A 23,921-nucleotide genomic window follows, 5' to 3' on the forward strand; every position below is an offset into this window, starting at 1 on the left:
ACTTTCATTGTACGGACAGTAACAGTTGAAAAATGTTTCAAAATATATTTTGTATGCTGCACATTAAAGAAGAAAACACGAGTTCGGAACGGCATGTAAATAATGACACAATAAATGCATTTACATTTTTTGGGTGAATTATTCCTTAAAGTAAGTTTATGGAAAAAGGAGTGCGCTTTCATTGAATGTGCACATGTAGTGTACTTCAAACTTTAGTATATAGTAGTAACTATATATATATATAGTTTTTGTACTACTCTGATTTACTCTTTTTTACTCGTTTTTCCTCATTTGTACATCCGTTGAATAAAGCATCTGTTAAATTCACCATTTTACTTAAAACTTTTACTTGTATTCTGTCCAGGAGTTTGTACATGCCTGTCAGTTGGTGAGAATTACACCGTGAGAGAGTGATCGTTTCACACGGAACAAAGACTGAATATCTTTAGTTTTTAAGGAAATATGTAGGGAGAGTGTGTAAATGCATAAATGTGTGTGTGTGTGTGTGTGTGTGTGTGTGTGTGTGTGTGTGTGTGTGTGTGTGTGTGTGTGTGTGTGTGTGTGTGTGTGTGTGTGTGTGTGTGTGTGTGTGTGTGTGTGTGTGTTTTATGGAATCTCCGACCTGTGTCTCCCCAGCCTGTGATGTAGCAGTTGCCAATTTCCTTTGGCACTTTTTCCCTCCGCACTGGCAGGCACGCGGGCAACACGAAACGGTTCAGCATGATGCACTCGCCTGTGACACCCCTATGAGCTCTGTGGCCAGACACACGCACCAGTGCCAGGTCATAGTCATTACTGTCAGCATGGTAGCGCGGGTGAAGGACGATCTTCTCCACGGCGTATTCTTCCTCGTACTCTTCAGGAACCAGAGAGTGATAATCACCCACACGAACTTTATACAGCCCAGTGCTGTTACCATATCTAAGAAAGAACACACAGAAGACCCGTAACTTAGATATTGGTCAGACATCACTAATCAGCCAATAACCATGACCACTTGGTGATTAACAGAACTGAATCTATGCACAATATTTTGGTGAAAATATATATTTGTGATCGGTGAAAACACACTGGTAATCGGCTGATATTAGAGACTTTTTAATTAAGGTTACATACACTACCATTCAATGTTTATTTTACAAAAGATTTCTATTTCAAATATATATGTTGTTCTTTTCCATTTTTCCATTTTCTCTTTATCAAAGAATCCTGAACAAAAAAAAAGTGTATCATAGTTTCCACAAAAAATATTAAGCAGTACTCTTTTCAACATTGACAATAATAAGAAATATTTCTTGAGCCCCAGATCAGCACCTTAGTACAATTTCTGAAGGATCATGTGACATTGAAAATTCAGCTGTGTCATCACAGGAATAAATTACATTTTAAAATATATTAAATAAGAAAAGTGTTATTTTAAATTGTAATAATAATTGTTTCTGTTTATTGTATTATTTATCCAAACAAAATCCAGCCTCAGTGAGCATAACTTATGCTCAACAAGGCTGCATTTAAAAAAATCTGGAAAAATGATTTGTGCATGCTCATTCTCCATTTTTATATTTAGAATACCTTTGGCATCATCTAATGATCACTTAAAGTTAATCTTTAAAAACACTAAAAACTTAACAACACTCCTAAATCTACTTTTTAAATCTTAAAAATTATTTTTCATTTTTCATGATGTACATTATACAATTGTAATGCCTAAATGCACTTAAAATTATGGATATTGGGTTTAAGTGTTTTATTTTTAATTTATTTAGGTAATTTTATTTAGTATAGGCCATTAACATTGGCTATACTATCATAACTTCAGGCAAAAATTTAGTAATAAAATGACTAAAAAAGAGACAGAGAGGGTATACAGACAGGACACATTCAGCAAGACTGGACAACACAACTGAACAGAACACAGTGAATCATCAAACAAGTATACGGGACAGCACAGGAGCGTAATACACTATCACAGGATGATTTGTGACTTCTCTATGTGCCACTCAAATGGGTCCTCAAATGACAAATCCGGTTCCGCTCCTGCAGGAACTTCATGTCAACCGATCTTATGGTCCCAAAGCCAAACCATGTGCACTCACAAACACACACTTGCAAAACCACAGTCACGGTCGGTTGGTGAAAACAGATACATACAGGAAGTTTTCTTTTTCCATAAACCCAACACCATGACATCACACTCAAAAAGGTATTTGCATGAAACAGAAAGTGTCCTGTGCTTGCCAGTCTTTAATATACTGTAAGGTTAGTTGTTTTGTTTTTTGTTTTTTAAATATATAATAATTACATATATAAAACAAAATAAGAAAAGTGTGAGATTAATTACAATTATTGTATTCTATTGGCAGCCACAGTTGCATTTTTCTCCTCAGGTTTATATATATAACATAAGGGTGGGTAGAAAAAACATACAATGCCTATTACTTTTATAGTACATAAATATTTCCTTATAATGTATAGGGAATAAACAGAATCAAGATCTGTTGTTTGCACCGCAGTGACTCTGTGTGTGTGTGCGCGTGTGTATGTGTGTGTTTGTGTGTGTGTGTGTGTGTGTGTGTGTGTGTGTGTGTGTGTGTGCCCTCCTGTCTGCTTGTTAGTGATTTAAACCATTGGTGTGTAACGGAAATATATATGTGGTGCCAGAGAGAGAGACAGCAGTGTCCCGTTACACGGTCAGGTCTTTTCTGGAAAAAGGATCTGCCCTGTCCGGAATGACACTCTTGGTCTGGTTGGATCAGCACCACATTCTCAAAGTCTCTTCATGAGAGACACTCTGGAAAGGGCATCTCTGAGCCTGACACTGTATATATTAAGCTTCTAATACTCACAATCAACATTAATCCTAACTGTAGTAATGATCTCAATTAGGTTATTATAAGGTTATTCTGTCTGAGACATGGCCAAGTGGGTAGTGCTCTGACATATTGCACTTGAACCCAACTTTGAATCTGGATAATTTCTCAGTAACAACCCCCACCATCTCTCCCTATAGTTTGTGGTCACATCTCCAGCGTCTTACCGTATTAAACCTATAAATGGTAGTCTATTCTAAAATTTATTTATATAAATGTTAGGGTGTGGGGGGGGGGGGGGGGGGTGATAAATTAAATCATTCTAATATGCTGATTTGCTGCTTAAGAAGCATCTCTGATTATTATCAATATTGAAAACAGACATGCTGTTGTGTTTAATGCTTCCTTGCTGAATACATTTTTAAAGTTTAATTGTAATTTGAATATTCTAGCCCTTGAAATTACAACTTGAACTTTTAATATAGTATGGTTAAACTATTATTTTTTCAAGGACTTTAAGTGAGTGTTAACTGAAAGGAAAAGTCACTATAAATGTAGAAACGGGAAATGGCTGTTCCCAAGCCCTGTATCCAGTCTTGTTCGTTGCAATTAAATATCCAATTTCAGCTGCTACCAAATTAAAAGATCTCTATAAATGGCCGATAACTGATAAAGTTCAGTACTCTATTAATTGGTAACTCACATTTGCTCACTAGTTTAAGACTCTGTTGCATGTATTTTCAGAAGCCGGAAGCTGGATCTGTTGACAGCTATCAAACTCTAAGGTTGTACATTATGGCAGTTCTGACATTAGGGCTTTAATACAGTACCACGTCGGTTGTAAACCCAGAGTTTAATTAAGGTTTGCTAACAACTGGGCACACAGCATTAAAATAGTTTAGAGCTAATGTGTGTGTGTGTGTGTGTGTGTGTGTGTGTGTGTGTGTGTGTGTGTGTGTGTGTGTGTGTGTGTGTGTGTGTGTGTGTGTGTGTGTGTGTGTGTGTGTGTGTGTGTGTGTGTGTGTGTGTGTGTGTGTGTGTGTGTGTGTGTGTGTGTGTGTGTGTGTGTGTGTGTGTGTGTGTGTGTGTGTGCATGCTATTTTTGCACAAATGTCATGTTACCCTCTGTAAACTCGGAAGTGAGAGACTAACTTAAGTCCAATCGAGCTTAATGATCTCAAATGATTTAAAACAACTGTTATGCTGTTCTGCATGCTATTAATTGCATTCTTGAAAAAGTGTGTGTACATGTCTGAGAAAAAAGAGGGAGGGGGCTGCAAAGGTATCTAGATTTATAGCTCTGTGTAGGACAGCGTGTAACTAAAGGAAACTTTAGCAGTAGTCTGATGTCATGGATCATATTCTGAGGACTCAGTGCTTGGACTAGTTGATAAAAAACAGATTCAATCTTACTTAAACCACTCACACGGCCAACGTATTTCTACTGAGACCCTTTTTTAAAAAATGTAACCCTAAATGGTTCAGGAAACTGCCACTAACGTACATTCTTCACAGTAATGTGGAAATGCAGCACAGTCTCAGACCTGTACTGAAGACAGATCATTTACTAGACCGATCCTTATGGGAAGCAGAAAGTGTTTGTGTGGACATGTTTTTTATCGCTTTTCCTCTGGAATACTATTATTATTCTTCCTTAATGTGAACAGCTAAAATGTTTTATCCCTTTGGTGAAAATTCATCAAATGTAGCATGAAGGGTCTGTTGCTAATTGCAGTGTCATTTTAAGATAGATAGGATGTATCATTGCTTAGTAACAAGCCATTGAGTTAGCAATATTCAAAACAACAGCCCTGCTACCCCGTTTGGGCTAGAGAAATTCTTATTTCAAATGAGAGTAACTATCTTTATGAGGAACAAATTGCCTTAAAGGCTCAGTTTTGCAAAGATTTGTATTTTTAAGTATTGCTTTATTTTAAATTATTACTTTAGGAATTAATTTTACATTTGATGTTTTTTGCAGTGTGAGGTCTTTACTGAATGGTGAATATTTTGATTTGGTTGCTCTGTCTTTGTTATTGTTACGATGTGGTTTTGTGCCTTGTCTTGTTCTATGGTTCCCTGTCTTGTCTATTTCCCACGCCCCCTTGTTTAGCTCGTTTGTCCCTGATTATTTAAGCCCTGTGTTTCAGTCTTGTCTTTGTGAGTTCTTGTCTATTGTTTAACGTGATGTTGGTTGTTCCTGTTCCCGAGCCCTGTATCCAGTCTTGCTTGTTGTAAAGTTTGTAGTTTGTTAATTAAAGCGTGTGCTGCAGTTGGATCCTGCCTCATCTTTACTTCAACCGCATCGCGTTACAGAAGCACTCACCAGATCGTGATCCAGCAGCCATGCCTTTCTGGAGTCCAGTGGACGTCCAGATTCTCCGTCTTCGCCAGGAGAATCGCGCCATCGAGGATTATGTCACAGAATTCCTCGAGCTGGCGCATCTCGCGCAAATGAGCACACAGTGCTTGAAGATCTTCTTCCGCGGGGGATTATCGGAACCTCTCGGGTCTCAGATGCCCGAACGTGATCCGCACGGGTCTTTAGAGTGGTATATCGACTTGGCCCTGTTGTGGAGCGGCTCTTCGTTTACCATGGGCGTGGAGGACAAGTTGCGAGAGCCTGCGCTTCACGTCAGCACGGTCTCGCCCGCGCCCGCGCTTCACTTCAGCTCTGCCGAGACCACGCTCCACAAGCCCGCGCTTCATGTCTGCTCAGCCGAACCCGCACTTCACTTCAGCTCTGCCGAGACCACGCTCCACAAGCCCGCGCTTCACGTCTGCTCAGCCGAATCAAGTCCCGAGTCAAGTGCCGAGTCAAGTGAATCAAGTGCCAAGTCAAGTGCCGAGTCAAGTGCCGAATTAAGTGAGACAAGTGCGTCCAGTGCTGAATCAAACCAAGTGAGTGAATCTAACCAAGTTAGGGTATCTAGCCCAGTGACTCGCCGTCGCAGGAAGAGGAGAAGGAAGACTCGTTCGGCTTGCCAGGCTTCGGTGAGCGTAACCAGACTCCTCGCCCTGCCGGCCCCGCCTCTGTGCCTCGCCTTACCTATGTCCTTCAAGCTCTGGGAGGTCACTCTTGAACCCAGTTACAGCCCGGAGGTTCCTCCCGTGGATTTCCCCAAGTATTTTTTGGGAGGGGGGGCAGTAGGTACCCTGAGAGGGCCATGGAGGCAGCGCTGACATGGACCTTGTCGGTGCTATCTTCACCTGAGCCTCCTATGCCCTCGTCCCCTGCCAAGTGTGCTCCGCCCTGGTCCCCTGCCGAGTGTGCTCCGCCCTGGTCTCCTGCCAAGTGTGCTCCGCCCTGGTCTCCTGCCAAGTGTGCTCCGCCCTGGTCCCCTGCCAAGCAGGCTCCGCCCTGGCCGCCGTCACGTCCTGCTTCGCCCTGTCCGCCGGCATGCCCTCCTCCGCCCTGGTCACCCATGCTCCACGGCCCAGGCTCGCCTTGCCCGTGTCCTGGTCCCGGTTCCCAGTGTGGGCCTGGCCCCCCGTTCCTCCAGGACCGCCCTCCTGAACTTTTTTGCTTGTTTTGATGGGCGTCGGGAGCCGCCCATAGGGAGGGGGCTATGTTACGATGTGGTTTTGTGCCCTGTCTTGATCTATGGTTCCCTGTCTTGTCTATTTGTTATCCCAGGTGTTTCTGATTTCCCACGCCCCCTTGTTTAGCTCGTTTGTCCCTGATTATTTTAAGCCCTGTGTTTCAGTCTTGTCTTTGTGAGTTCTTGTCTATTGTTTAACGTGATGTTGGTTGTTCCTGTTCCCGAGCCCTGTATCCAGTCTTGCTTGTTGTAAAGTTTGTAGTTTGTTAAAGCGTGTGCTGCAGTTGGATCCTGCCTCATCTTTACTTCAACCGCATCGCGATACAGTTATGTAATTTGAATTATTGGAACTATTTAACTATGTTTGTTTTGCAGCTAGAATGATTAAGAGTGTTTATTTGCAAGTCAATACATAATTGGGCACAGGTTACAGAGGAAGTGTGGGAACGAATATTGTTTAAAATAGACAATTAGAAATGTGTTTTGTTTGTATTCCAGCTATTTGTGTTATCTAGCTGTGTGAGTCACAGTGGAAAATTGGAAACAAAAGAAAGAAGTGTGTCTACATGTTGTGTGTGTGGGTGGACTTTATTTATGCCTTGCAGATGTGATACAGAATGAAGATATACCTGCCCATATGTATGTGTGTAAGTACCTCTTAAAGCAGTGAGCAGAGGTGAGGATCCAGCAGCTGTTTATCAAAGTGGCTCCACATACCAACCTTCCATCTGCCTGAGACCCCCGCATACGCACAGCTGCCTGCCACGGCCAGCCCCCACTACACCACACACACACAAACACTATAAATTTCCATTTTAACCGCTCTAGACATTCATCTTCTCATTTCGACCACATTAACAATTATTTTCAAATGTGTCATTTGTTATGTCAAAGATGGGGACAGTTTGACCCTCTCTGCTTACCGTATAGAGTTTTCCCCTCCTATTATTCTCTTCTGACGGGTATGAGAGGGTCTTAGACCACACATGGAGCCTACTGCCTCTGTAATGTAAAGCAATCACATGTTTCTATAAAGCATGTATGGTTGAATCTCATGAAACCTGCTAGGAACATCTGCCTTGGTTCTATTTTACAGCAAATAAGAATACATAAAAATATATATTTTGAATATGGAAAATGAAGCCAAGGAATCTTCTTCTCATTACTGTACTGTTTATATAATATTGATAATTTAGGTATTAAATGATTTATATAAATAACATAAACAGTATTATTTACATCATGTTAGTGTTTATTGGTCTGCCACTATGCTTATTTAAAGAAAAATGGGTAACACTTTAGTTTAGGGTTCAATTCTCATTATTAACTAGTTGCTTATTAGCATACATATTACTACCCAATACCTAAATTTTACAACTACCTTACTAACTATTAATAAGCAGAAATTAGGAGTTTGAGACAAAAGTCATAGTTAATAGATAGTTAATCGTGAGAATTGGACCCTAATCTAATGTGTGACCAAAAAATGTATTAGAGTATTTTTTACTATACATATAAGATTATATTGAAAAGTACCACTGAAAATACCACAGCAGCCATTATGGTTATGAGATGCACAATATAAATTGTGTAGCTTCAGGGTTTAATAGAGAAAGCACTGCAGGCCGGGTAAACTAGCAAGTTATTAGATTGATAAGAATAATAAAGCATAAATGAAGTCTCAGTGCCAGTGATATTGAGATGGCGAGCCAAACCACATCCTTTAGAGCAGACATAACACACACTCCACTCCAGCCCAAACTAGAGATCTGATCTGATAGGTTTCATCTTTCACTCTTGCTTATTAATGTATTAAGTATTTTTACAGGTGTGAGGATCTCTAAATCTATCCTTCAAAACCACTCTCCAGGACACCACATTTACCTGTGCTTCAAAATGTACATTTTCCCTGAATTGTAAAGACCACCAATTACAATGAAGTCAGATACTTTTGTAAAGTCCAAGAATGTCTGTTTATTCAATTGCAGTTCATTCAATGTGCCTAAATGAAATCCTAACATGAAAATTCTGCCATACTTTACTACAGTTCCTGTCTTTCCCAAAACATGCAATAATAATTTGTTTTTTTTGTTTTGTTTTTTTTTTACCAGTAAGAACACGAAAGGAGATGTTAGGGCGAATGTTCACACTGCTCTTTTTAATTCAGTTAAAGTAAACACTACTTTTCTTGTACTATTAGGGATTTATGTCATTTTTGAATCTTGAAACTTTTATTGTATAGAAAAGAGTTGCTTCAACATTCTGGTAAAATACTCCTATAATGTTCCATGAAAGAGAGAAATTCATACATGTTTGGGAAATATTTCTTTAAACCTTGCCAGTATCACATACAGTACGTGAATGCTGTAGCTATGAGAGGATCAAGAAGAATGTCCCACCTTTGACCCCAGTAGAATCCTTCTGTAACCCATAGTCACAAATTACGCCGGCATCTTCGCTATGGCGACAGTTGTGTGTCCCAAACTGCTGTTTGATACAGTCAGTCAGAGAATGTTCCCCACCCGTACATTTTACGTTGTCAATGTGAATAGGCCCCTCGCCTTCACCAAAATACGCCATTACACGAGCTTTAGCCAACCCACTGCAAAAGAATGACAGTAAAAGATACATTTTGTTACTTTTTTCAAAACTGTTGTTATTGTTAAGTACACTAAATCTAAAACTTTTAAAAAATGTTCATTAAAATTGCTCAGAGTCATTAATTGAAATAAAGCTGAAATAAAATATAAATATTATTTAAATAAATTAAACTTTTAAAATTAGAAATGTTTCAACAAAACAAAACCACATAACAAAACGACTATATCCTAAACTAAAATTAAAATAAAAACATAAAATATTAAAATAAATGTTAATTAAAAATATTATTAAATACTATAATAGTACATAAATAATACTAAGATACCACTGCTGTTGTGTAAAAGCTTGAGATGTGTGCTGATTGATCAGAATCCTTTAGCAAGGGTCAGTTCCCTTGCTCAATCTGAAGTGTGAATGTTACCTACTACAAGTATAGTCAAACACTGAACAATGAAAGACCTGTGTGGGTTTCAAATGTATTCACTTAAGAGAAACATATAGTATACTGTAACACACATACACAGGCAAGCACCGAATATCAATCTTAACACAAGAGAGAAGCGTCGCCAACTCCAGCTGAGAGAACTGAGCTCATTAGACATGAGCATCAGTTACAATGTAATAACTTGACCTCTGAACTCCTCAACCCCCCCCCCCCCCCCCCCCCCCCCCCCCCCTTAGGAGGTGAGCATGAGGGAAGGTGTTGATCACATTAGTGTGTGTAAATCTGACAGTCTTCTAAGTTTTGTAATCGGAGCTAAACAATAACACATATGCATGATTCATAACTGAACTTATAAAATCTTATTATCACTTCCAAACAAGAAAAACAAACCATTGATGAAATGGACCAGAACCTATTGCTAAATAAATCTATTGTGAAATTAATTTTCTATTGGGATAGACATTTTTCTCTCTGTTCTTCTGAGCACATTTGACTATGTGCGTTTCATTTGGCAACATTACAACACAAGGTTTTAGAGTCTTTATCTTAATGCTTTAGCAATATGTCATAAAAATAGTGATTAGAATAGTCAGGTTATAATTAAAACACATTTTACTAGATAATAATGTGTCAAAACATGCAAGCAACATGCTAAAACATGTTAGTGACATGTTTTAAACAAAAATCTAACAAATCTAACAAACATTCTAAATCATGCTAATAACACCAAGTAACATGCTAACAATGCCTAACATCAGCCTAACCATCAGTGCCTAGATGGTCTGATGTGATTTCTTAGTGATCTTGTGGTCTAATTGGGTCTGTAAAGGTTTATTGGAGACTGAACTGGTTTAATAAGGTTAATAATAACAGTCAATGTAGCATGGCTCTTGTAGTCAAAAAAGACCGTTGGATCCAAATGCAGCATGTAACTAACAACTGTTTGTGATATACAGCGTATCAGTTGCACAAAGCACATGAAGGCATGCTGCTCCTGGATCACATACGAACTGCAACAATCACCGCATACACGCTGCAAACGGAATATGAGTGAAACAGTCGTTAAACACAGGAAGTGAACAGAAACAATAGGAACTCACTTTAAACTAAGAGTCACTAAAACACAAGACAGAATCATGACAAATAGGTCTAATATGGTTTTCCTTTCATCATTTGAATTTTTATCATGACTATAAAACCTTCACACTTAAAATTTCTCAAAGTTTACCATCAAACCTGACTTATCTAGTTTGAGTTTACTGCTTTAGTTTGTGTATTTGAGTGTGGGTGCAACAAAATCCACATTAGTAGCATTTAGATTTGCTTACACATTGTCTATGTCATGATTAAATTATTATACATTTATTTTACCATGTCATCTCTGAATGACATGAAATTACTGAACATACAAGGCTGTTCAGATGACCCTAACATGTTGATTTCACCTGTAACCTAGCTGTCTGCACACCACCTCTGCATCACAATCCGTCCATCCGTCATCACAAACCGTCCCCCACTGGCCACCCACCAGGATCTCGACACGCCCCTCTCTCTCATTCTCTCCACCCACCAGTCTCACAGGTAGACCTGACAGATAAAACAAAATATATGAATGCATACATGCTGTATTTCGCTTTGATCCACAGGTTGTAGTATAGTGGTTAAGCATCTAGACGGATCTGATTGGCTGTAGGTTCAAGCTAGCAGTTGACTGCTAATATACATATACTTTATATGTTAATGAAGTTTAAAGTGATTGTTCACCCAAAAATTACAATGTAGGGTCACTTACTTTCATGTCTTTGCAAATCTGGATGCATTCACATAGGAATATATTTTGAATAATGTTGGTAAATAAACAGTTCCCTTTCGTTGTCACTCCGAGTTACGTCGGATGACGACAAATTGGGTTTCGCTTAGAAAGCCTATCAACTTCGAGTATTACAAAACGAGCCAATGGCAAAGAAATATCATGGGTCTGTGGAATTTGCATAGCGTAACACCGCCCTACCTCGTGAGTATAAAAGGAGGACGCTGGCAACATGAAGATATGCTTTCGCTTCGGAGCCAAGTTTAATTCTTCACTCCTTTAGCCTCTGATTTCGTCAGCTTCTTACGAGACGAGCAAACTCTCCAGTGTTGGTGTGACGGCGATCTCCCGGCGAGTGCACACTTCCTGCTTATCTGTGCGTGGTTTGCCAGTGGTTTGGCGCGGGCGCTTCAGCACTCGAGTTTTTCTCTCACAAAAGAGCTTGCACCCGGCACGTCTTTTTAAAGATGCCTCGCCCGTGCACTTCTAGTTGCGGTCGACTTGTGTCTAACTCTGATGGGCACGAGCGCTGTCTAATGTGTTTGGGCATTGATCACGCTAGAGCAGCGCTTGTGGATGACTCATGTTCTCTCTGTGGAAACATGACCATCGCAACACTACGATCGAGACTCAATGACCTCGCAAAAGTGAGAGCCCCCTAATCCACACCCCGATCTAGCACCTCCACAAGAGGCTCTATTTCGGCTGGTGGCCAGGGTGATCTGAGGGTGACTGTGTGGAACAAAGCGCCGAATATCTGTCCGTGCCCCATAGCACCTTCTTCAGTGTTGCAACCCGCAAGTGTTCAGGGGATTGCCGCGGGACCATCTTCGGGTGCCCCGTGGGTTTCCTTTGGCGCTCCAGAGGAAGACGCAATGTCAATCGCAGCATCACAAGGCGGGTCTGATTCGCCTGGAAGTGACGACTCGTCACAGCTGCCACCTTCGGGTGTGAATACGGCTGTGTCTCAGTCTGATCCAGAGATGACGGCCATGCTTTCCCGGGCGGCCGCGAGCATCGGTTTAGAGTGGACCCCTCCGCCCTGTCCCGAGCGCTCGCGGCTGGACGATTAGTTTTGGGTGCAGCTGCTGGTTCCCGTCCGCAGCCTGCCCCAATATCTTTCTTCCCGGACTTGCAAGTTGAAGTCTCGAAGACCTGGAAGACTCCCATGTCTTCACGCAACCGCACGTTGATTTCATCCGCCTTTCCTCCCCTCGATGCCACAGCTGCCCATGGGTACACTGGGCTCCCCCCGGTTGAACACTCTGTTGCAATGCAACTGTGTCAACAGAGTGCTTCTTCTCGTGGCGAGCCTAAGCCCCCATCCAAAGCCTGTAGGTTTTTGTCTACGTTAGTGGCGGAGTCCTACAGAGCGGCGGGACAGGCAGCTGCTTCTCTGCATGCCATGGCCACTCTGCAGGTCTACCAGGCCCAGATGCTAAGGGGCACGAGGGTAGGACAGACCCAGGGCTCTTCGATGAGCTGCACGCCGCCACCGACCTCGCTCTCCGGGCGACGAAGGTGACCGCACGCTCCCTCGATCTGGTGATGTCCACAGCCGTTGTCCAGGAGAGACATCTATGGCTGAACCTGGCAGACATGCGGGATGCTGAGCGGTCCCGGCTGCTCGACACCCCCCATGTCCCAGGCCGGCCTATTTGGCGGTGCAGTCGAGGATTTCGCCCAACAGTTCTCGACCGCCCAGAAAAAGACTGAGGCAATCAAGCATATTCTGCCCCGACGGCCTGCTACTGCCTCCACCCAGCCGACCGGGCAGAGTACTCAGTCTGTTCGCCGCCGAGGGCGCCCTCCTACGGCTCCCGCCCCTCCCGCCCGGCCCAAGCAGCAGCCTCCACCTGGGCCCGATCGCGGAGGAAGCCATAAGAAGGCGCCCAAGCCCTCTCCAGCCCCGCCCCCCGGGCCAAGCGGGCCGCTCCTGAGACGGGCTGCTCAGGGATGTTGAGTGTTACTTCTCAGGAGATGGTAGCAGGACCACTCCTTCCCCCGGTGGAGGGCCGGGGGAGAATCTTTTGTTCTCCACTCCCCGCTGCTCGCCCCCGGATGGGCCAATCCTGGACCTGCGCGTTCTGAACTGCTCCCTTCACAGACTTTCGTTCAAGATGCTCACCGCCAAACGCATTTTCAAATGTGTGCGGCCCCAGGATTGGTTTGCAGCGATCGACCTGAATGACGCCTACTTCCATGTCTCCATTCTCCCTTGACACAGACCGTTCCTACGGTTTGCTTTGAAACTTTTTCTGAAACTTTTTTAGAGGCTCCTGGGGCATATGGCATCTGCAACCGCGGCAACGCTGATCGGATTGCTTCATATGAGACCGCTTCAGCTTTGGCTTCACGACCGAGTCCCGAGGTGGGCATGGCAACACGGCACCCTCCGATTACCAGCTTCCCGGCATGTTGTTGTAACAACAGATGCCTCTACCATGGGCTGGGGCGCCATGTGCAATGGACGTGCTGCCGCGGGCTCCTAGACAGGACCCCAGCACCTATGGCATGTCAATTGCCTCGAGTTGCTGGCTGTACATCTTGCTCTGTGCCGCTTCCGGGCCGTGCTCAAGGGTCAACGCGTACTAGTCTGATCAGACAATACCGTCACTGTAGCGTAAATCAACCGTCAAGGGGGTCTACGCTCCCGCCGTATGTCGCAACCCGCCCGCCACCTCCTCATATGCAGTCAGAAGCATCTGATGTCGCTTAATGCCATTTATATCCCTGAGCCCTGAACTGTGCAGCCGATGAGCTCTCACGGCTTCAGCCCCTCCCCTAGGAGATTGGCGACTCCATCCTCAGTCGTTCACAGATAGATCTGTTTGCCTTTTACGACTCGAGCCATTGATGCACTGGCGTAAAGCTGGCCGCGGGGCCGCAAATATGCGTTTCCCCCAGTGAGCCTTGTTGCGCAGACCCTGCACAAGGTCAGGGAGGACGAGGAGCAGGTCATTCTGGCCGCGCCGTACTGGCCCACCGGACCTGGTTCTCCGAACTTGTACTCCTCGCGACAGCACCTCCTTGGACGATTCCCCTGAGGAAAGACCTCCTTTCTCAGGGACGGGGCACCCTATGGCACCCTCGTCCCGATCTTTGGAACCTCCACGTGTGGCTCCTGGACGGGATTAGGTAGGTTTGAGTACCCTACCACAAGCGGTGGTGACTACCATCACTTCTGCTAGAGCGTCTTCCACAAGACACGTCTATGAGTTGAAGTGGAACCTCTTCGTCAACTGGTGCTCTTCTCACCGAGAAGACCCCCGGAGATGTTCGATCAGTGTCGTGCTTTCCTTCCTTCAAGAAGGGTTGGAGCAAAGGCTGCTTCCCTCCACCCTGAAAGTTAAGTTGCCGCTATTGCCGCACACCATGTACCAATTGAAGGTAAGACTGTGGGGAAGCACGACATGATCGTCAGGTTCCTGAGAGGATACGAGGAGATACTTGGGACCTCTCAGTGGTTTTAACTGCCCTGCAGAGCGCTCCTTTTGAGCCTTTGCAATCAGTGGAGCTTAAGTTCCTGTCAATGAAGACAGCGCTCCTGGTTGCATTGGCCTCCATCAAGAGGGTAGGGGACCTGCACGCATTCTCCGTTGACGAAGCGTGCCTGGAATTCGGGCCGGCCTACTCTCACGTTATCCTGAGACCCTGGCTTGGATATGTGCCCAAGGTTCCCACCACTCCCTTCCGGGACCAGGTGGTGAGCCTGCAAGCGCTGCCCCTGGAGAAGGCAGACCCAGCCTTGGCACTGCTCTGTCCAGTACGCGCTCTCTGCGCCTATGTAGAGCTAAAGGAAAAGGCTCTCTCCAAGCAAAGTTTGTCTCACTGTATAGTGGACGCCATTGTTTTGGCTTACCAGCAGCAAGGTCGACTGTGCCCCCTTGGTGTGACTGCCCACTCCACCCGGAGTGTGGCATCCTCTTGGGCTCTAGTGCATGGCGGCTTGCTAACAGACATCTGCAGAGCTGCAGGCTGGGTGACACCGAACACATTCGCCAGATTCTACAATCTCCGAGTGGAGCCAATGTCCTCTCATGCACTCGCTTCAACCAGCTAGTACTGGACCCGCTCAGGTGTCTTCGCTTGCTCGCCATTCCACTCCACGGACTGGATACGTGCGATATTCTCCTCAGGTGAGCTTCTCCGAAAGCCCTGAGTTCCTCCAGCACTCCTGACGTCGGCACCAGTGTCTATTGCCTGCACGTAGGCTAGGTGCCTCGCGTGTGCATGGTCCCTCCTCTGAGTGACCCCCACATGTGTATTTCCACTGTAAGCCTCTCTGAGAATGTGTCTTTCCCTTGGCAAGCCACCTTGCCACCCCTGGGCTTGAAATATTCCACCTGCGGCTGGACACCCCAGTGTTCTCCATATGCATCCCTCCGGGTCATATGTGTATTCTCTAAGCCCCCCCCCCCCCCCCCCCCCCCAACCCTCTGGGTTGGCAATAATTGCATAATTCCTTTAAGCTATGGGATATGCTCCCTAGTGTACCTTGGTATTCCTGTGCTAAATAGGAGTCCTTCGTCCGTGCCAGTATCACGACAGGGATCTAAGATTTACGCAGGACACTGAAAGACAGCCGAGAAGGTGGCGTGATTAGTCTGGTAACCCCATTCATCGTCATCCGACGTAACTCAGAGTGACAACGAAAGGGAACGTCTCGGTTACGTATGTAACCCTCGTTCCCTGAGTAGGGAATGGAGAAGTTACGTCTGCCTGCCACTTTCCGCTGTACCGCGGGGATCGCATGAGCTCAGTCTTGGCTCCCCAGCGAAGAAACATAGCTGCATGTTGCCAGCGTCCTCCTTTTATACCCACGAGGTAGGGCTGTGTTACGCTATGCAAATTCCGCAGACCCATGGCATTTTTTTGCCATTGGCTCGTTTTGTAATACTCGAAGTTGATAGGCTTTCTAAGTGAAACCCCATTCGTCGTCATCCGACATAACGTCTCCGTTCCCTACTCAGGTAATGAGGGTTACATACGTAACCGAGACGTTTTGGTTATTGACTTCCAATGTATGGACAAAAAAATTGACATTTGTTGGACTTTCAGACATGACTTTCTTCTGTGGAACACAAAAGATGAGAGGAAGAATAGAGGAAATGAGGGAGGCTATGGAAAGACATCTTATGTCCACATATATGAGTGTGTGTGTGTGTGTCACAGAAAGAGACATAAAAAAAAACTGGTGTTGAAGGGAGTTTTAGATTTCCATTCCTGGAACATCTGCTTCCACTTACACATTACACAAATGCAGACACAAACGCAATCAATCATCAGCTACTGGCCCATCAGCAATATCAGCGGCACTCTCCGTTCAAGAAAAAGAAAAAAATACTTACTAACCATACATTCATACACATTTGCACCCAAAATTAATATGAATTTAAAAGCAAATTTGTTTGTAAAGCTATAATTTCTGACTCAAAAGTCTGATTGGACAATTACGCATACTTATGACTGCTCAATAGCTGAATTCCATATTAATGTGCCAATTTGCTTTATTGTGTGACAACCATACACAGCCTACAGGCTTGGATTATTTTGGATTTAGTGTTTGATTATTATTTTTATCACTTGAGTCACTTTACAATAACTTGCAAGTTCTTATGGTTTGTCGCTCTACTACATATTCTATGTCTGTGTAACATTCTATACATTACAAGAACATACTGTCATGTTTCAATGTGTTTAAGTTCTGTTTTGTGATCTGGTTTCCCCCTGTCTTTGTGATTTTGGTTTAGTCCTGTTAGTTTTTCCCGCTCCTCGTTTCTGTTCAGTTTCTTCACCTGTGTTCAGTTAATTAATGTGCCATATTAATGTACCAATTTGCTTTATTGTGTGACAACCATACACAGCCTACAGGCTTGGATTATTTTGGATTTAGTGTTTGATTATTATTTTTATCACTTGAGTCACTTTATAATAACTTGCAAGTTCTTATGGTTTGTCGCTCTACTACATATTCTATGTCTGTGTAACATTCTATACATTACAAGAACATACTGTCATGTTTCAATGTGTTTAAGTTCTGTTTTGTGATCTGGTTTCCCCCTGTCTTTGTGATTTTGGTTTAGTCCTGTTAGTTTTTCCCGCTCCTCGTTTGTGTTCAGTTTCTTCACCTGTGTTCAGTTAATTAGCCCATTAGTCCCAGTTCTTTTAAGCCTTGTGTTTTCCCTTAGTGTTTGTTTGTCGTTGTCCTTGTATGGTTGTGTTTTCTGAAGTCCTGGAGTTTTGTTCTTTTGTTCCTGTATGTTGCAGAAAGTTAAGTTTGTAAATAAATCAAACTATACTGCTATTCTCGTGTCCTCGTCTTCGGCAACCTGCACACATCCTGACACATACAGCTTTATGAACATCTGCATTACTAATCATTCCTAAAACATGAAGTTCATTTCACACAGTCATGTTTCATTTGTCAGCCGCTATTCAAGTACCATTTTTTATTAAATCAAATGTACTTCATAAAGCCTTCAGCACCAGCAGCATGCATACACATACAATAACAAACGATAATGATCCCAGCTAAAACTGTTTTTTCAGATGGTCTCTACTTTTCATCAGCTCTGTCAAAACTAAAAAAAAAAAATTTTAAAACCACAAAGGCACACTCAAGGGGTTTTATTTATTTGGACACATACAAATACCGTGTTTAATCTGAGTGCATGTCGAGAGTGAGAACTTGAGTGTTCGTATATATTGGTCACCTTTAATCAGTATAGAAGGTTTTCTGGTGTGTGAGTAAGACAGATAGAAACATAGATGTAGAGTAATAATGTTAAAATGAATCACAATAGCAGCAAAACCGACATCACTGTGCTGATATGGGGGGTAAATCTGTTGCTTTCTGCAGAATGCACTTAAGAATGTGTTAAACGGAGCTGAGAGTATTACTATTGAGATTAATGACTTAACCCTCTGGGGTCCTTCATTTCAGGGTCACACTCAGGGTCTTCGGGACCAAATGGTCCGGAAGGGTTTGATTCATATTTATTAAAAGAAAATCATATTTTTATTTTTTTTACTTGTTTTTTATAATATTTTTTCTTTTCTTTTTTGGTGTTTTGAGATAATTTAAGATTTATAATTAATATTTATGCAATAAATATGACCCATTTTCCCCCCATTGAATATAATAGAAAATAAAAAAATAAAAAAATATTTTTTTACATTTTTTTTAAAGCTTTATTTCATTTTAGAGTCAAGCCTAGACCTCATAAAAGCAGTTTTTGAAATTAGATGGATGCCATCTGGTGGACAAACTGAGCATTTTAAAAATGCAAAACCCATATGTAATCTGAATTTATTCGTTTGTTTATCTATAAAAGTGTGTTTGTGTGTGTGTGTGTGTGTGTGTGTGTGTGTGTGTGTGTGTGTGTGTGTGTGTGTGTGTGTGTGTGTGTGTGTGTGTGTGTGTGTGTGTGTGTGTGTGTGTGTGTGTGTGTGTGTGTGTGTGTGTGTGTGTGTGTGTGTGTGTGTGTGTGTGTGGATGTGTCTGTTTTGCACTCTTGATGTTTTATAGATTCACCCCTTCACTGTTGTGTGCTTTTTTTCTGGATCGTGGCTGATTTGTAGATTGTACGCACAAAAAAACTCTGTATTGTCACATTTTTGCCAATTTCCCATTCATTTCCTATGGCGGGACCATTTGGTCCCGAAGGCCCTGAGTGTGACCATTTTTTTTACAACCACTTAGACTATTCAAATCCTGTCCCCAATTTTTTGGGGTGTTCATATACCAAGTACCAACAAAGTCACCAAATTTCGGACCATTCCGATGAAGCTATGATTTAAAAAAAAAAATTATTTAAATTCTTCGGGACCATTTGGTCCGATTAAAAAAGACGGGTGTTCCGGTTCTCTGGAAATCTGCAGAAATGCTGTCTTGTGAGCACAGATTCCATGTGTACCCTTATGGATTCCATGTGGCTCAAAGGCAAATGGGAACTAAATTTAAGTTCATTCAGAGAGAAAGAGACATTATTCAAGCCCTGAGAGTTTCCCAGTCAGTCTCACCACATTTTCATAGAGCCATCAACTTGACTGAGGAAGCCGTGTGTGTGTGTGTGTGTGTGTGTGTGTTTGTGTGTGTGTGTGTGTGTGTGTGTGTGTGTGTGTGTGTGTGTGTGTGTGTGTGTGTGTGTGTGTGTGTGTGTGTGTGTGTGTGTGTGTGTGTGTGTGTGTGTATGATGTAAGATGAATTCATGAAAAAAATGAGTAAGCAATGCTTAGGGTACTAGTACTACAAAAAAGTTAATCTTTCAAAAACTCTTTTACTTTTATTTTAATTATCTTTGTGTTGGTCTATAGTAATTCAAATTAACGCAAACACAAAAGAAGTATATCGCATGCGCCCTTTTAGAAGCACGTGTCTGAAGCGTCTGAAGCACGTGTCAACTAGTTCAATGACGAGACAGAATGACAAGGGCGGGTGACGTCACAACCAGGAAAGCATAAAAGCACATCCGGAATAACCGGCGTTATCTTCTGTGCCTCAGCAAGCACTCTGTGTTCATACTGTTTGTCTTATTTATTTTTGTCTGTCCCGAAATAGTACAACTCAATATATATAAAAGAATGGTGAGCAAACAAACATTTCAATCGAGTGCTTCTCCCTGCCCTCGTTTCATTATGGCTGGGCACTAGATGCGTGTCATTTGTTTGGGAGCGGAGCATGCTCTGTCAGCCTTCGAGGGGCCTGACTGTGAGCATTGTGAGAGGCTGCCGCTTCACACGCTCCACTCTCGCCTGTCACTCTGTCACTTTGAGAAGAGTCTTCAGGTTCGCATTCCCTGCGGTTCTGGCACCGAAGATGAGATTGTGGGGTTCGCAAATGGATTTCTCGGAGGGGTTTGAGACGGGCCATGCCCTTTCTCAGCCTTTACCCGGGGGATCCAGTGCTCTCTCTCCGGGATCGGAAGCCCATGTTGCGGCTTCTCCCGCCCAGGGGGAGACCCCGGCTCTTCAGCTGTCCAGTTCTGTGGAAGTGGATGTGCTGAGCATCGAGACAGGGATAGAGGATTCACCATCTCTTTTCCCTGCATACGAGGAGCTGGTGTAGGTAGTTTCTCGCACTGTGTCTGACTTAAACATTGATTGGCCAGCTGAGAAACAGGGCGCTCGACCTAAACCAAATTGGACGAGTGCTTTCTAACTCCAAACAAAATACCTCCACCATGGGGCCTTCGGTTTTTTCCCGACCTCCACAAAGAAATATCGAGGTTGTGGAATAAATCATACTCTGCACGCTTCTTTAGTCCTCAAGTACATGTCTACTCTGATATCAAGGGGTTAAAAGAGTATGGTTACAGGGTGATGCCGAAGGTGGAACAGACGCTTGCAAACCACCTGTCCCCTAGTTCGGCATCGTCCCTGAAGGCCACGACGCAACCCACTAAGCCTCTAAAAACAACATCTGCGCAACTTGGGTAAAGCGTACAAGGTAGCAGGCCAGGCTGGTACATGTCTGCAAACCATGTCTATACTAGTGGCATACCAGGCTTACCTGTTGAGGCAACTGGACGATAGTGAGGGGGTAGGAGCTGACGCGGTTCGAGAACCCTGATCTGGTGACCCTCTTTGACGGCTCTTCCCTGGAGATCTGGTCAGGAGGGACCAGTGATCCTTCACCCCCGTCCAGAGATATGGAACCTGTGGGTTTGCCCTCCAGTTACCTGCCCAATTGATTCAGTGCTAGAGTTCCTGTAAGTTGTTTTTCTGCAGGGCTATCCCCGTCCACACTAAAGGTGTACGTGGTGGTCATAGCTGCTTACCACGTAACTTTGGGTGGTGTATCTGTGGGGAGAAACGCTTTGATAAAACATTTCCTTCATGGCACTTCGAGGCTGAAGCCTGTAATACATACCAGTGCTCAAGCTTGGGACCTGGCTGTTGTACTAGAAGGCTTATCTGCGGCTCCCTTCGAGCCCTTTGATGCGGTTCCAGAAAAGTTTCTGACCTTAAAAACAGTGTTCATTTTAGCCATCTCTTTACTACAGAGAGTAGGATATCTACTCCTTGAGTTTGCACCATCGATGGTCAAGGCATTCCTTTTCCCTAAGACGGGCTATTTTCCAAAGGTGCAATGTACCGTGGCCTATCGTTTTGCAGGCATTCTGTCCTCCTTTTAGAAATCATGTCCAGCAAAAGCTAAACCTTGTTTGTCCAGTTGGAGCGCTGGATACTTATGTCCACAGAGCTGCCCTGTGGAGGAAATCTGATCAGCTGTTTGTCTGCTTTGGATCACCTAAAAAGGGTTCAAACAGACAGTCAGCAAGTAGTTGAGGCTATTTCTCTTGCTTATGAAGCATCTGGTCAGCCGTCACCTTTGGCGGTCAAAGCTCATTCTACCACAAGTATAGTGGCCACCAAGGCCTTAATTTCGGGGGTTTCCATTCAAGACGTCTGTGATGCGGCGGGCTGGCCCTCTCCGCTCACTTTCGTAAAGTTTTACATATTGGACCTGGATGCTGCTCCAGGTCCACAGGTGCTTCTGTCGTAGTTGTGCTCTCACACGACAGGTACTTGTGAGCATGGCGTCTGGGCATTATCGTTCCTAGAGCGTCATCGACACAGTGCAAGTTCCCTTCTCAGGGAAGTATGGTTACAGTTGTAACCTGAGACGATTTGGCTTGTATGTACTGTAAAAAAAATGTATGTACTGTTTTTCTACACTTCCCAAATGATGAGACAACTTTTTTAAATTTGTCAATTCAAATACATTGGCCAAAATAAACAATAATTAACATTTAATTATTACAGGTTTGCGTAATATGCTGAGTTTGCATTTCACTGTTTTTATACATTTTGAGGAATACTGAAACCTGTTTTTGTGCAAGTGAGATGAATAAACACATGCTCCCACTATTGTAGTCTAGAACTACAATAACCATCATGTTTACAAAGCACACAACACCTCTGCACCTCACTCCAGATTTATCTCACCATGAGGACAGGAGAGGAGTCAGTCAATAAATGAGAAAGCAAAGTACCTTGCATTACTTACTTGAAAAAGTAATTTAGATATTTTGTTGTAAATTTAAAAGTAATGAGTTACTTAGTTACTAATTTACTAGTTACTTGAAAAATTCATCTGATTACGCAACTCACGTTACATGTAATGCGTTACCCCAACACTATATATATATGAATGCTGAAATGTGTTTAATAAGAATACAAAAAAACAGAGACTTCTTATACACAAAAAAAACACACTCATCTGAATTCCTTAGTGAGTAAGATGAATTAAACAGGAGATCTCATCTATAGTGAGTCTCTTAAAAGCATCAGCTGCTCTGCCCAAAGTCAATAAAGTTAAATCAGCCCGAGAGTCCAGGAAAAAGGACCGCAGCAGGCATTTACACAAACAATAGTATCTACTGTGTGTATGTGTGCGTGTGTGTGTGTGTAAGTGACGCACACCTCACCGTTTCCCAATTCCAGTGTTGTCACTCATTCTGTTATTCACACTCAGACTGGCCTGCTGCCCATAAAGATCTATTACACACACATTCTCTTTCTCTCTCTGCTGCATTTTACAAAAGGGCCCTGGGATAGAGGGGAAAAGTTGGAATCAAACTGAGATAGAAAAAAGCAGTAAAATAATGTGAACGTAACGTTACGTCTGGATATTTTATTCACAGTGATATTTTATTCATGTGAATGGTGAACTCTCTGCAAAATAAAAATTTAGTTACCCTGTGTTTTAAATGAATGTAAATTAAGGCAGGAAAAATGTGGTCTTGCAGTGTAAATGTAGACATTTGCAGTCACTATAGATCTGTCCCAATCTGTTATTTTGTAAATATTAATCAAACAACAAATTGACGAGACAAAGAGCTGTTGTGCTCCTAAAAAAATGTCAACTATTCAAATGTATTTATGTCCTTGTGATTAAAATTTCTTAAATCATTTCTTGAAAAAATGTTTTAATTAATTAAAATCCCCCAAAAATATTTTATTAAATACAATTGTTTTAATTTAATTTGTTTACTAAATTAACTTTAGTTATTTTTTTTAACCTAGAGTTATAATCATGAAAATGAAGTGAATTCTGACATCTGGAAGTGAAGGAGTGTTCCCTTTCAAGGGAACTCGAGCTGCGTCAAACGCTGTGGGAACGCCCCTGCGTTCTGTGTCATGAAGCACGTATGGAATCAGCCCAATGGAGAGATGGAACGTCATAGGCGGGTGACGTCATCGACCAGGAAACTATTAAGCACCCCATAAACACAAGCGCAACAGATTTTGTGCCTTCAGTCGCGCTATATGTGAATCTGTCCCTGTTTGAATATTGTCTGTCTTTACATACTCTGCACCACACAAACAATTTATATATATATATATATATATATTAAGAGAGATATGGCGAACGAACAGCAGTTTAGGAAGTGTGTCCCTCCCTGCTCGCGTTATTTTATGAGTGGGGATACACACGTTCTTTGTGTTGTTTGTTTGGGAGTGCAGCATGCCCAGTCAGCTCTCGAGGGAGCTGATTGTGAGCATTGCGAGCGTCTGCCATTAAGGACGCTCCGCTCCCGCCGGGTGCTCTTCTAGGAGAGCGGTTCGGTGCGCGCTCCCCGCGGTTCGGGTCCCGCTCTTGCCGAGGCAGAGCGACGACGCGTATCGTGGGGATCGCATATGGATCTCTCAGCGGGGTTAGAGAAAGGCTCTGCCTTATCTCTCCCTTCACCTGTGAGATCCAG

The 23,921-nt window shown here is 43.1% G+C and overlaps 1 protein-coding gene across 1 annotated transcript in view; it reads right to left on the reverse strand.

Moving 5' to 3' along the window:
- prss12 (serine protease 12) overlaps positions 1-23,921 on the reverse strand; it is a 74,900-nt gene that overhangs the window by 14,938 nt on the left and 36,041 nt on the right. Inside the window, exons 8-12 of the mRNA XM_077204575.1 lie at positions 10,844-10,985; positions 8,752-8,954; positions 7,276-7,354; positions 7,008-7,130; positions 623-921 (exon numbers count right to left, since the gene is read on the reverse strand). Coding sequence (XP_077060690.1) covers positions 623-921; positions 7,008-7,130; positions 7,276-7,354; positions 8,752-8,954; positions 10,844-10,985 — 846 coding nt within the window. The remainder of the gene's footprint in view (positions 1-622; positions 922-7,007; positions 7,131-7,275; positions 7,355-8,751; positions 8,955-10,843; positions 10,986-23,921) is intronic.

Source organism: Siphateles boraxobius, unplaced genomic scaffold (assembly GCF_051911475.1).
Source record: "Siphateles boraxobius isolate OS27281-9 unplaced genomic scaffold, OSU_SipBor_1 119, whole genome shotgun sequence".
Lineage (NCBI taxonomy): Eukaryota > Metazoa > Chordata > Actinopteri > Cypriniformes > Leuciscidae > Siphateles > Siphateles boraxobius.